The 14,868-nt window shown below is 33.5% G+C and overlaps 1 protein-coding gene across 1 annotated transcript; it reads right to left on the reverse strand.

Annotated features, from left to right (window-relative positions):
* Window positions 1-10,759: 10,759 nt before the first annotated feature.
* LOC120284067 lies at window positions 10,760-11,762 on the reverse strand. Its single transcript, XM_039290887.1, has 3 exons — window positions 11,403-11,762; window positions 11,104-11,296; window positions 10,760-10,986 (listed from the first exon to the last, which is right to left on the reverse strand). The coding sequence occupies exons 1-3, from the start codon at window positions 11,760-11,762 to the stop codon at window positions 10,760-10,762; spliced, it is 780 nt and encodes a 259-aa protein (XP_039146821.1).
* Window positions 11,763-14,868: the final 3,106 nt, after the last annotated feature.

Here is a 14,868-nt window from a genome sequence, read left to right on the forward strand (position 1 = left end):
TTATTCATTCCACTGTCTTGCATTTTCTTTAGATAAACTAGATGATATAGAACAAATTCTTCTAGTTATAGTACGGTTATGGGCTGAATAAATAGCTCAATTATATTGTTGAATTTTTCATTTGTGTGAAAAGTCTATTTTAGTATCTATTTGTGAACTTGCCTTATTTGTAAATGTCGCTGATCAAATGAGTGACATATATTGAACTACCTTTCCTTGATAGATTATTTAATTCACGTTCAGATTAAGGTGAAATCTTAAAGTCAAGTCTTTGATTTGAAATTATTTTGGTGTTCATTTTTCCATTGTTGATTATCATGCATTTCATACTTAAAATGCTGCTAATCTAGTGGTATTTTAGTTCGATGCTTATTATCATACGAGCATACATTTCTTTTACATAAAACAATGTTATAGAACACTCTCTTGTACTTGTACTTATTTTTTCACCTATATGAAAATGCATACTGCCTCCTTCTTTTTAATACTTATTTGTAAATGTTGCTAATCTAGTGAGTGATGTTTCAGCAACTTTAATTGTAAAATTTACTTATTAATTAATCCAGTATCCTCTACAAGTAACATATGCTAAATTTCTTTCCCTTGAAGACTTTTTTGAATTCATGGTCAATGTAAGGGCTTAAAGTCTGTTTTTGGGTGGCCCTATTTATCATCATTATTTTATTTTGATACATTTCTTTGTCCTTAAAATTGATGATATAGGACAAATACTTGTGTGGGGCTTGGAAAAAAACCTCTATTTTATGGGTGGCAGTTTTTCTCTTGTATGCAAGCAATTCTGTCCTTATAATCTGACACTCATTTACAAATGTCGTTGATTTAGTGATTTTTTTGGTATCATTTTTAAACTCATGTTATTTGCTAATCCATTATCCTCTATGAGTAATAGTGATAGAATGAATTTTGAAGATTTGTTTGATATCATGATCAATTTTATGGTTTAGGCCACACTATATATATATATATATATATATATTGAAATAGTTGTGATTCTCATTATTTGACTGTCACACATATCTTCTATATAAAATTTGTTGATGTAGACTAAATACCTGTGACCATGCTAGACTACCATCTCTTGAAGGCTTATCTGATACCATGATTAATTTAATAGTGTAAGGTCTATAAACACACCGGACCTCTAGGGTGAAGATACAATGAATCTTTCTCCAGTCTATAAATGACCTCGTACATGTAAATATCCCGTTCTATACATACAATTCAAAATTAACCTACAGAATCCATCCATTATAGATAAAACATACATCAACATAAATTAAACCCAAAAAACAAGCCAATGTACATTAATAAAGAAAGTAATGATCCATACAAAGTTTTCTTCCCAAGGTTCACCGATACCCAGTGGCCTTTGGAGTTTAGTTCGACAAGAATAAAAGGGAAATCACAAGATCAATATGAAAACAATAAGAATCCATAAGGAAACTCTCTATCCATCAACTAATGATGAAGGTGAAGAAGCTCATGGGATCCCACTTACACCACCCTTCAAAAAACCCCTAAAATGTGGCGTTACTTTGATTTCCTCTTTGTTGAAGTTCAAGGATGAATCCCTTGAGATATATCTTCCTCTCCCTTCAATTTGGGCCCAAAAAAGCCTTTTCTTAATGAGATTTGGAATTTGAAGTGCCTAGAGTTGAATGGCGGCTAAGGCTCTTTCCGAAACCCTAATTTCATCCTTTTATACTTTCCCAGGCATGCGGTCCCCTATGGGGGTGAATAGGGTGCATGGGTTGTAAAAATAAGCTTTTGGTAAAGCTGGGGGTTAATGAGCCCTCCATGAGGGCGCAGAAGGTTGCATAGCTTTCTGGACTGGTCATGTGGCTTTTATGCATGCGCATAGAAGTCACATGTCATTCTGGACAGGTCATGGGCATTGTACTGGCCGCATTCAAGGGTTATTCACTGATCAGTACAATTGCAGTACTTAATCTCTAAACTTGCTCCTTTTTGGCCCAAAATATGTTCTTAAGCTCTTAATAACCTTTCAATGCCATATAAAGCAAAAACCAAATAACCTTTCAATAAAAATACAAGCATAATGTATAAAATGTATACTTAAAAAATATGTATATATAGACATTTATTACGATGAGGGATACTCACTTTATGCTAGATCATACATATATTGGAAGGGGTGCATGTCAATACACCGAGGGATTCGAGTATTGACAATACTCCGACCTTTAGGTTTAAAGCTAAATTAGTGTTTACTCCTATATAGAGATATCCTTTAATACATTGCTATTGTAAGAGGAGTTGATTTGAAAGAGATTGTGGTCAACACTCATATGGGATTATGGTTTTAGGGATTAATCACCAAGGGATTTGGGTTAATTTATTTTAAAAATCTCTCTATCCAAACCACAGTTACAATTTTAATTTCTCATCCTCATGACATTAATAATCCCAATGGAATTCACCTCCATGGCCATCTACTCCAACTGATTTCTCCCTAAACTTCTTATGCTTGTTTTTAGCTCACTTCTCTAGTTTATGATGAGTGCATATTTTATACATGATTTATATATATATATATATATTGCATGTACGTTGTTTATCTTCTTGCATGATTTTCTATATTTTAGTGCTTCTTTGGGTATTTTATGCAATAATGGGCCATAAAATAGGTTGCAGGGCAAAAGTAGGAGAATACATATGTGAATCAGAGCTAAATAAGGAAGAAAAAAGTATTCTAGAGAGGAGCACGGTCATGCTTGAGCTGTGCATGTGATACCTTGCCCCTCACTCTCCTTCCCGTTTACTCTTCTTTGGTAGTTGTGAGGGTAGAGGGTTTTCATGACATTTCTTGGGTTATTTGGGGTCATTTGAGTAATTATCACCCAAGCTTACTCACCTATGCTTTTTTTTGTGAATGTACAAGGGCATTGTTGTCTTTTGCCAAATGCTAATTGATTCTAGTCCATGTTTCAAAAGCATGAGGGTAACTTAGTTGTTTCTTGAAGTCCATAGCATTTTGGTTGATATGTTAAAGTCATAGGGGCAAAAGGGTCATTTTCCCTTAAATCCTTATCTTGCTCTTAAAATTCAACGTTCCTTAGAGACTAAGCTTTCTAAGTCTTCTCTTCTTCACTCTAATGGCTGATATTATCCTCATCTTTGCCCAACTTTGTTTGCTTTGAATTTAGAAGATAAGTTTTCATCCTCTTCATTAATTTTGTTATGGTATGTTTCTCCTTGTGTTGAAATGTATTTTGAGCTCTTGAAATTGTTATTTACCCCTCATGCCATTCCTTGGTAGCTTGTTTTCAAATCCTTTGTAATGGTTTGCCTATTTGAAGCTTGCTTGAGTTGTTAATCCTTGTATTTCATCATTGCCCCATGATATTCAGTATTCCTTTGAATTCCTTTGAATTAGAGAATTTATGTAATGTTTTGGTGGGGAAAATAAGGGTGTTTAAGAGCTCAAAATGATGCCCAAGTTTTGTTAATTTATTTCTCTTTTAGTTTGTCATCGTATAGTTGTGAAAACTTGGTGTTCTTCCATTAGATTGTTGATGAGTTTAACTTAACTACATTTTGCTCTTCATTGTTGTGAGTGAACTTAAGTATTATTAATGCACATCGTTCTTTGAGGATTTAACCATGCTTTCTTAAAAGTACATATATCTATTTCATATTATGTATTACTTGGCTCTGACTAAGAGCATAGTTGTTTGGGAATTTGATTCTTTTTAACGTTATGAATCTTATGATATAGGTTATTTCTCCCAACTAGACTTTAGTTCCATTTTATGTATTTTAAACGTATGACATATTTGCAATCCTTGGCAAGTTTTCAACCATTCATTTCGTATATATATATATATATATGTTTTTATGGTTCCATGGAGATTGTGAGATATATATTTTCAAAATGTTTGGATACTTATTAGATTTTGTGATGGTATACTATTGCAATGTGGAATCTATGGTATATCAGTGATAGCACTAAAATATGGCACGGAATACATTATGTTTATATGTGAAAGTTTATGCTCCATAATTACTATATCGATGATTTATGATCTTTTCAATGTGTATAGATGGTGGCATACTATGTGTGATTCACTACAGTGGAGGTGCCCACAGTTGGTCTATAGAGGCAGCGTGGTTGACCATTAAATTACCAGTATCAAGTGACATGTGAAGAGCCTGAATGGGACCAAACTTGACTAAGACCCTTGGAGTCACCACACGAGGCTCCCAGAGGGCAAGGCCAAGGAGGGCTACCTAGTTTAACTATAAATAATAAAATAACCTTGGCGGGTTCCTAACCCTAGTTATGATGACAACAAAGGGAACATTCTTTGTGGCTAGCCAATAGTTTTCATGAGTTTTACATGATGATGCTATAAATCTATGGTTTATATGCTAATTATGTGGGGATATGTTTTTATAAATTTTTTTTTTTTTATAATTTCATTTTTGTCCTTGTTGATCTATGTGCCTTGTTCAGTCACTAAGTAATCATATTACTTATCATTCAATTTTTTTGCCTTTTTCCTCAGGTTGAGTAGTGAATGTTGTGAACCTTTTGTTGTGCAGCTCATCCTGTGTTTTGTTGTATAGGTCTGTGGATTGTATCTTGTATATGTAAGACTCATTGTATACACTAGATCAATTGGGTTATATCTAACCAGTTACATTTAATGTAGATTGCGTGTTTGTATCTTTGTTCCTAAGTTCAAGGTGAATTTTTTGGTTTATGTGTTCATTATTTGTAAATCCAGGTTTGTTTAGGCCTTATAGTGACTTTGGTGTGGGTGACAATTGTCCCTTCTAAAGTTGTTATGATGGTTGCCACGTGCCTGACTGTGGGTCGGGGTGTGATAGTGTAGATCACAAAAATTTGAGAAATTTAAGTGCACTAAGCCATCATGCCTCATTTTCTCATTGCATGGCCATGCAGAAGAAAGCACGGGCATGCTTATGCTCATGTAGTTAATAGGTTTTGAAGAATTAAAAAAGCACAGGCAACTAGCTCCTTGCATGGCCATGCTTAAGGTGGTGTATATTTGTGGGGATGGATTTTTTGCATGATTCAAGCCCTGAAATTTGCTAGTAAAGTGCAAGGCCATAAACATACCCCAAGCATGGTTGTGCACGAGTCAAACCTACATATTTAAGCCTAAAAGTTAGGCTATTGAGGGGAATTTTTATTGGAGAATATAGAGAACATCTAGGGTTTTGAATGGAGAGCCAAAGACCATCAATCAAGGGGAGATTGAAGCTTCCTTTGATGTCCGGAGATGAGCGTTTGACAAATTGGCATTCTCCAACTTGCACGACCCTGTTTTCTTTCTTGTCTTTAATCTTGGATTGGGTCATGCTACTTTTGAACATCATAGGCTAAACTGTCATTTAGTGCCTCTGGCCATGAATCTCAAAACTATAGTATTTGATTTCCTTGCTTTTTACATTAGCTATGAGTATTCTTGTGAATTTTCTATGTTGCTTCATACTTGCAATTTACACTGTGCAACAACCTTAATTGCATATCTGATTGGCTTGATGACGATTGAGAAATCCATCATGTTAGTTCACATATAAAATGTAGGGGTTGAGTGCACACCTAGAGATGAGGTGTATGGTGTTGAACTCTTTGGATTAGGGTTACACCTAATAGAGTGATTCACAAAATGTCATGCAATCATAGGGTAATGTTTTATTATCGTATGAGATTAGGGTTGATTGCTCAGACCGAAGGGACCAACTACTTTAGGAGTCTCCATGATCCAAGAGTACTTTACCAATAACTAATATAGGAAATCTATACATGTGTCTCAAGAGAAGTGAGTCGGGGGCACCGCTCCATTCCCTAATTTTATCCCAATTAGTTATCTCTCTCCACCTTAGTTCTCGATTCATCTAATTATTTTTAGTAACATCTATCTCTTTCCATTGGCTAGAAAATAGAGGATGAAGAAGTGCTAGTAGAGCTGGTCTATGTGGATTTGACTACCTAACCTTTGGGTACATTACACTACTTCTTATGACCCTTGCACTTGCGGAGTATACAGAAAAGGCATATTAGTTTAGTTATTCTAGTTCAATCTTGAATCACCTCTAAATTGTTTGGTTAGATAATAGACAATGAAGTAATAGTAGCTCCTTACGTAAGGTATTATTTAGCGACCTGTGCACTTGCGATGGGCCACGATCAAATGCTAATAGCATGTGAATTTATTCTTGTGGCCACATGAGAATGAAGGTTACTTGTATGTGCTTGGGTGATTAGTGATATTAAAGTTGTGTTGTGTTGTGTTGTGCTGTTGAGGATTAAGGAGCTTGAATGGAGATTATCAAGTTGCATAGATTTATAGAGGGGAAACCTTATTTATGTTGGTTTTATCCTACATTTTGCAATATCTTATAAAAAATTTGTTCATAACGCTTCTATAAGTTATTTATTTATTTTTTTAACTTGATTATCTTATGCATTTTCAACTTGGTTTATAATATTTTTATAGCTAAGCTATTACATGTTTTATAACTTGCTACTATATGCTTTTACTATTTGTGTTATAATGATTAATAGCAACTCTGTGATGTTTCCTACTTGATTATATCTATTAATAGCAACTCTATGTGTTTATACATGCCACCGATATTGTACAATATATGTGATACTCAATAAAATGTTTTAGTGGTGACAGTGGTGAGTGTAAGGTTTAGCCTACTGTAATAGGAGTTTATCTACTGATCAACATAGTGAAAGACTGTGTGGTTGACTAGGGATAATGTTATCCTCATTTGGGTGGTGAGGAGAAACTAATGAAAGGCAGGGGCATCTTCTTAGTTTTTTGGGACACTATTGCATCACCACATGAGTGATCTCAAGCCAATGTTAAAATGGTCTTATCTGTGCATTTATTTTAAAATATAAAACAAGGCCTTGGTGGACTCAAAACTTAGCTGCCACCATGGCTAGGTTTAGGATGATTTCCTTGGTAGGCTAATAATTTGCTTTAATGCATATATATAAGCCTTGATTGAACTTATTTTACTAAACATAATTCATCATTAAGTATTGTGTACTCAAAAACTTTTTATTGAGTTTTATACTTGAGTTTTTTTTATTATGCATATTACTTGATGTTGTGGATGGCCATGTGAAATGTAGTTATGCACACTCAAATCTCTTTTGACTTTGTAAATGTATTTCTTAGCCCATCATTGAGTAACTATGATACACAAGCCATCTTTCTATGTTTTTTTCTGGGAAATCCTAAAATCTATTATATTGGTCACTGCAGTTTGTGCAAAAACATCCTATTGTCTAAGTTCAAATGTTAATTTACGTCCTAGCATATTTAAAGTGGATCCACTAATATGTAACCATGATTTTGTAAAACTTTCACTACTTATATTTTTCATGGTATTATGTACTTCAATGTGTGTGTGTTTTTTAATTTCTTACTTTCACAAATGTGTTTTACGCGATTCTACAAAATGATCGCATGGTGTCTTTGAATCCAGTGGATATGTGTGTTGCCTACTTCATGAGAGTGCAGCGGTTGTCAAATGCTTGATATGTGGGTTGGGGCACACCCTGAGAGGAAGCCTTCAATGGGACTTCATCCAGAGTTCGATGGTGGCGGGTCACCGAACAAAAAAAAGATGGTCACCTATGCACAAGGAAGTGGGACTGGAACAAAATGATAAAAAGGTACAAAAGAAAGGACAAAGTGTATCGCAGAGAGATGGGAATATACACACACACACACACACACACAAACATATATATATATATATATATGAAACTAAGTGAAAGGATAAAAGAAAATGTTTTGGCTCTCTAAAAAGGGAGCAAATACACAACTTTATAAAGAAACCCTCCAAAGTTAAAAAGCATGTGGGATATGAGGTTTTCGTACCACAACTCAAAAAAAGTGATATAACTGTGGAGTTTTTCCTTATTGATCCAAAGGTAGAGCTATATGTATAACATTGTGGTCAAATGTCCACACAAAATATTTGAAAACTTTTGATGCTAAATATGTATATATATATATATAGGGAACTTATTATGTTGACCCATAAAATTTAAAAACATGAAGGATAAAATGTAAAATTATTCGAGGGAGTGTATTTATGATTTGTTTGTGTGTGATTTTTTAATTATCTTAGTGATTAATGGCACTTTTAAAGTGTTAACTAATTTTATTATTGCCTTAATTTGTTTTTTAAAAAAAATTATTAAAAGAGGGGAGGGGGTTATAAGTGAATTAAATCTTTAAGGTGTGATTTGAAAATCCCTTCATTAATCATGTTCTATATAAATAATAAATTGTTAAGAAAGAAGGGGTTTGTAAGTAAAATAAATTGTAAATTTCTCAAGTGGGATTTATTGTGTAAAATGAAAATACTTTCATTATTGATGTTCACTTCTTCTCTATCGCTCTTCCATGTCTCTTATCCTCTTAACAGTGTAATTTCTTCCTTAGCGTAGTTCTGTCGTATGGCCTATTTTTTTTTTACCCGGCCTTTAGTTAGGATTGACCGGATAAAAATCATGGATCACAAATCAAATTTTAATCATTTTTATATTTCAGATGATTGCATGTTCATAACTTTTATTAGGGGGCAAATCCTAATATTTATCACCCCAGGCAATGTTGTGGGAACCTCCGATTAAGAAAAACAAGTGTGAATGAGAAGTGACTAAGCAAACATAAAATTAATTTTTTTTATTAATTTCAAAAAACCATATGAGTATATAATCATGAGAGAGAATACAAAAGTATTAAGAGAACTATTTTTTTATCATGCTCTTCAAACTTTTTTTTTTTTGCATGACTTGACTGACGCTCTGGACTCCTTTGCTAAAAGCAGTTTGGAAAACTCTTTTAGCCCAGTGATTGTGACCTTCTTTAATTTTTTTTATGTGTCTCTATATATTGATCACATCGCATAACTCTCAAGTTGCACCCGCTCTACATTTGTGAGTTGCCTACTTGATCATCTTTGTTTTTTTTATTGCTGAAGACTCCGGTGTCTTGTACTTGTGAAATCTTCAGGCTTTTGACTTGTGAAACTCCTTAGGTCTTTAACTTATTTGTGTCAAGACCTCAAAGTGAGCTTCAAGAAATTTTATAAATTTTGTCTTTACCCCTAAGAGTGTCAAGACCTCAAGGTGGGTTTGAAGAAATTTTATAAATTTTTCTCTCTACCCCAAAAGTGTCAAGACATCAAGGTGGGTTTGGAGAAATTTTATAAAAGTTTCTCTCTACTCCAAGAGTGTCAAGACCTCAAGGTAAGTTTCAAGAAATTTTATAAAAATTTCTCTCTATCCCCAAGAGTGTCAAGACCTCAAGGTGGGTTTTGGAGAAATTTTATAAATGTTTTCTCCATAAAGAGTCAAAACCTCATGGTAGGTTTGGAGAAACTTTATAAAAATTTCTCTTTACCCCCAAGAGTGTCAAGACCTCAAGGTGGGTTTTGGAGAAATTTTATAAAATTTTCTCTCTACCCCCAAGAGTGTCAAGACCTAAATGCTGGTTTGGAGAAATTTTATAAAAATTTCTCTCTACCCCCAAGAGTGTCATGACCTCAAGGTGGGTTTTTTGAGAAATTTCATAATTTTTTCTCTCTACCCCCAAGAGTGTCAAGACCTCAAGGTGGGTTTGAAGAAATTTTATAAATTTTTTCTCTCTACTCCCAAGAGTGTTAAAGTCCTCAAGGTAAGTTTCAAGGAGGTGCTTAGGGGGAGTTCACTTTGACGTAGTAAGTGGTAGGAAGTGTCACTTCCATGAAGTGTCACTTTCTTGAAGTGGCGGAAGTCATATGACTTCCCCACTTCTGATGTTCATTTTAAAGGAAGTGTCACTTCCATGAAGTGCTCACTTCTCCACTTCTTGTGTTCATTTAGCATGAAGTGGTGTCACTTCAGTATGGACTTCCAAAGATGTTTCTTTATATGAAAGTGAGGGAGGTGAAAAAAACAATTAAAAAAAATTAAGTTTTAATATTTTTACATAAACTTCAATAATTTAATAATTTTATAAATTCATAATTATTATTTAAAAGTTTTTTGATTATTTATTTCTATTTTTTTAATCCACAAATTTAGGTTGTAATCCCTAAACTTGAACAAGATTTTTTACATTAATTGTAATTAATTAGTAAATTAACTTCATTATTATAGATTTGTTAAAATACGACATCAAATTCACCTAAGCAAATCCATTGTATTACATGACAATTAAACTTGTCAAATTCCTAATATGTAGTAGGAATTCCATGTGGTTTAATTACAACATGAAATTGTATGACAAAAAAATTAAATTGTTGGACTTAAAGATTTTATAAAGACAATAAATGATGCCTCCTACTTCATGAAAACATAATTAAATTTACTGGAGGAAAAAATTCACATAAACAAATCCATTTAAGCAAATGACATCTCTTAGGTCATAACACAATAACCATCCACACACAACATCCATACAAACTCTTGCAAATACATAGTCATGACATAAGAAAATAACAATGGTCTCTAACCATTCTCACAAATTTTTGGTTCATAACACAATAACCATCCACATAACAGAACAACATCCATGCCAACATAAAAGATTAACGTCCACCATCCAACCAAATAACAACCTGATTCATGAAAAAAAAAACATTACAATAAGGACAAGGCAAAGACACTAACAAATGAACATTAAGTATTTTGATAAATTAAAATCACATACCTAATGTGATGACCCCCTCATGGACTATCATCTCTCATAGAAGCAATAAAATTATCTAGCCATCTTTTGCGAAGGGATAGCTTCCTCAAGTAAAAATTCTCAGCTTGCTTTTTGTCCTTGATTAACTTCTCAAATACCATTTCCATCTCATTGTCATCATAATTCTCCATTCCCCACAGAGCATCGGAGAGTTTTTCTTTCCATGTCTTCTTTTTAGTTGTCTTAATTGACGCGGCCAATTCACCTAATTTATCTCCAATATTTTCTGATGCAACATTGTCCCCATTGTTCCTTGGTCCACGGCTAGCCCTAGCAGTGCTCTTGCTTGCGCATGATCTTAGTGCTTCATGTCTTTAGTTACCTATATCCACGGGTTCACAATCCATTGGCATATTAGGTGGGCGTGCACTCTCACCCTCTAGTGTCGTAGCACCAAATTGGTGGTAAATGGTCCGTGCATGATCACAAGTGGCATGGTCATCTCTAGCAACTAACCACAACTCTTCAAAAAAAGGTATAGGTTTATTTAAATATTCTTTGGCTTTTGGTTGTCCCTACGGAAGATATCACATTAAACATTTATGCATTCAATAAATTATAGTGTTAGACATATTGAAGTAAACAAAAAAAAAAAATAAATAAAAAATAAAAGTCATATACCTTCACAAATGTCTGATAAGTCTCATCTTCAAGCACTAACATTTTTGACTCGTCATTCCAACCAACACCACTGAGATTCATAAGCTTCTTGATATCTTGATATTTTTGCTTCAAAGTGCTCATGTGATTCTCCATATTTTCTGCATCCATACAAGCGGTAGGGAATCTGGCATTCACAACATTTGTTGCCTCTACGAATGCCTGATGTTTAAAAGATTTATCCACCTTCAAACCAGTTCTTGTCATGTCTGCAAGCAGTGGTATCAATACATTATCCATTTCTTTTGTCCATCTTTTATTTGGCTTTCCTTTACGCTTATTATTTTGAACACCATCAGCATTAGCACATGAAGTAGACATTTTTAAAATACATTGGCAAATAAAAAAAATTAGAACAAGATAAAACATCAAATCAGAAATCATTCCATTCATAGAAATAACAATATGAACTTTAAAATATGGCATATACATTAAGAACATACTTTACTTAAGATAGATCTTTGCTCAAAATTAATAGTGCAAGACATTAAACACCAAATACAAAACCAAACTCATTTGTAACATTACAATGGCACTTGTGAAGTGCAATCGCGTGAAACATAGTCATGCCACATTACAATAGCACTTGTGAAGTCCATCGACTTTGAGCCTCACGTCGTTCACTTAACGTGTTAGGCCTATCATTTGTAGGTATTTCATCTTCATTACCTACATCTTCATAGGCTATTATATCATTTGGATCAATTTCCCTCACAAAATTATGCAACACACAACATCCAAGAACAAGATCCACTTGGGTAGTGAAAGGATAAAATGGCCTTAAGTCCAAAATCTGAAACCGACTCTTTAAAATCCCAAAAGCGCTTTTTATTTTTGATCTAAGTTGAGAATGACGAAGGTTGAAAAGCTCCTTTGCATTTTGGGGTCTTCGGCCTACTTGTTCTCTTAAATGATATCTAACTTTCCAATAAGGAGATATGAAACCTTGTGTTTTTGTGTATCCGGCATCAACAAGGTAGTATTTTCCTATCATTAAATAAAAAAAATAACTTAAATATATTTTATATTGAAATGTAAGAATTATGAAAAATTGTGATGTTCGTTGTATTAATGGACCTGAAGGAATATGCAACCCATATGGTGGTGGTCGTGATAATGCATCCTTCAATACAAGATAATCATTCGCCGAACCTTCCCAATCGGCAAGAACGTATGTAAATTTTAAATCCAAGTCACATGCTGCTAGGACATTTTGTGTAATGCCCTTGCGGCCCCTGAAATTTGCTAACTAGATTTGCATTGACCCTCGCATCTATATGAGTCCCATCAATAAACCCAATGCAATCCTATGAACTAAAAGTCAATTATATTGTGTACGTGAAAATTTAAGCCAAATGAGAATAGAAAGAAGTGCATCTCACCTTAAAAAAAGGATAGAAATTTGGAATTGAATTCTATATCAAGATGTATTGATGTGCCCGGTTGTTTGACAAATAAATCTCTAATGCTGCAAATTGCTCAAAGCACATCGTTAAAATATCTGCTCACCGTTGCCCCTGATTTAGAATAGTGCAAAGTTCATTGCCCTGTTCTTTGCATGGTGTCCTACAATGTGCAAGAACAATTCGACTTGTTCCTCAACTGCAACATGGATGGTATCTCTCAAATGGCCACGTTCCCTTAGAATAGTGCAAAGTTTGAGAAAGGTGTCCTTAGACATCCGTATGTATTCAACACAGTTGTGGACACCACTATCTAATATCTGAGTCATGTGTGCACTTTGATGAATATACCTAACCGAAGCATGTTCACGGGGTAAACATTTCATCTTTGTTCCCTTGACATCATTGCTAAAATGACCGCCATAGCTACGAAGACAGGTGTGTCGATGTTGATTAATTCGGATACACTATCATTAGCCATTATGGACCTATACTAAAGGGGGACATATAATCATAACTATTAATTCAAACATAAAATAAAAAAATAAATAAACATATACATTCAGAATAGTTTACAAAGTTCACAATATCCATCTCTAGCACTTTAAAATATAATAATAACAACAATCAATAATCATGTTAACTATTCCATGTTCAGGCATGAAATGGCTATATGGGAGAAAAGGATACTTTCATGTAAAAGAAATAAAACACACCTGAGACCCAGTAACACCTGCTGACGTGGAGGCTGTTATAGAAATTCTTGATGTTGAAGTGTAATTGCCAGTTGTAGATTATAGCTGCCAAACATATATATATATATATATATTACATCAGGAAAATAGTCTCTTACAAAAGCTATAAGAAAAAAAGCAAAGAAAAGAAACTCCTTTGGAGGTTGTGGCATGCGGAGCCAGAACATTGAAAATGTGACAACAAAAGAAGTAGAAGATTAATTAGACAAGTTTAAGATGCTCTGCAAGTTCTCAACATCTTCATGGAAAACAATGGAGCTCAACAAAATTGATGTTTTCCCTCAAATAAACTTCATAATGAATAGAGAATGAAAAAATGCATTGGATAGTGTTCATTCCCCAAAGCGTTTAGTTAATGTAATTTATTTGTTTTATTTCAAATTTAAATCTGAAATGTTATTAAAGAAAGAACAAAACTGAGAAAACATATCAAGAACTAAGAAATAATCTTTGCATTAAATACCATATTTTTTTAGTCAACTGGGACTTGCTCCAAAAGATGTTGACCATCTTACAAAGTCAAAAGTGAAAAGCACAGTGTAGATACTCTATTAATGTAAGTAAATCATACAATCACTTTGAATGATATGGTGTTCATATAGTGGTATGAGTTGATCCATGAGACTGAACATAGTGAATGTATGTACATAGGGACTGAACAAGTTCTTCATCACATTGTTTGCCATCATAGACAATGAAAACAAGGCTATTATTAAAATGAAACCTTTATAGATTAATATATATATATATATATATATAATTGCTTGAGAATGAAGACATGAGAATTAGTCCAAGCTTGGCCTACAACAATGTTGCATTTGTAATTACCTCTGAAAATTAACTGCAATTAGAGTATGATATTATAAACCGATAAAATCAAAGGAATGGTTTTTTTTCCATTGATTCATATTGGTTGTTCTCTACTGTTTTCATTGTTTAAAGACTAGAAAATGGTTTACAAGAGCCAGATAAAAATTTAAGAAAATGAAGAAGTGAGAAGAAGACTAGTCAAGGCAATGTATATTGACTGAAATGTATTAAATAAACAAGTGTTTATTATGTCAACTTCCTCATTAAATTAATGTAGTGCATCAATATTACAGTTTTAACTTATACATTAGACTTTAGTTTATGTGAACATGTATAATATATTTCTGTCAACTCTTTAGCTTGCAGTATTAAAAAAAAAAGAACAAAATGGATGAAAAGTAGGAAAGAAGAGAGAAAGCTTCCATTTAGTAAAAATAAAAAAAAATCAACCAACTAGAA

The sequence above is a fragment of the Dioscorea cayenensis genome, chromosome 19, assembly GCF_009730915.1.
Source record: "Dioscorea cayenensis subsp. rotundata cultivar TDr96_F1 chromosome 19, TDr96_F1_v2_PseudoChromosome.rev07_lg8_w22 25.fasta, whole genome shotgun sequence".
NCBI lineage: Eukaryota > Viridiplantae > Streptophyta > Magnoliopsida > Dioscoreales > Dioscoreaceae > Dioscorea > Dioscorea cayenensis.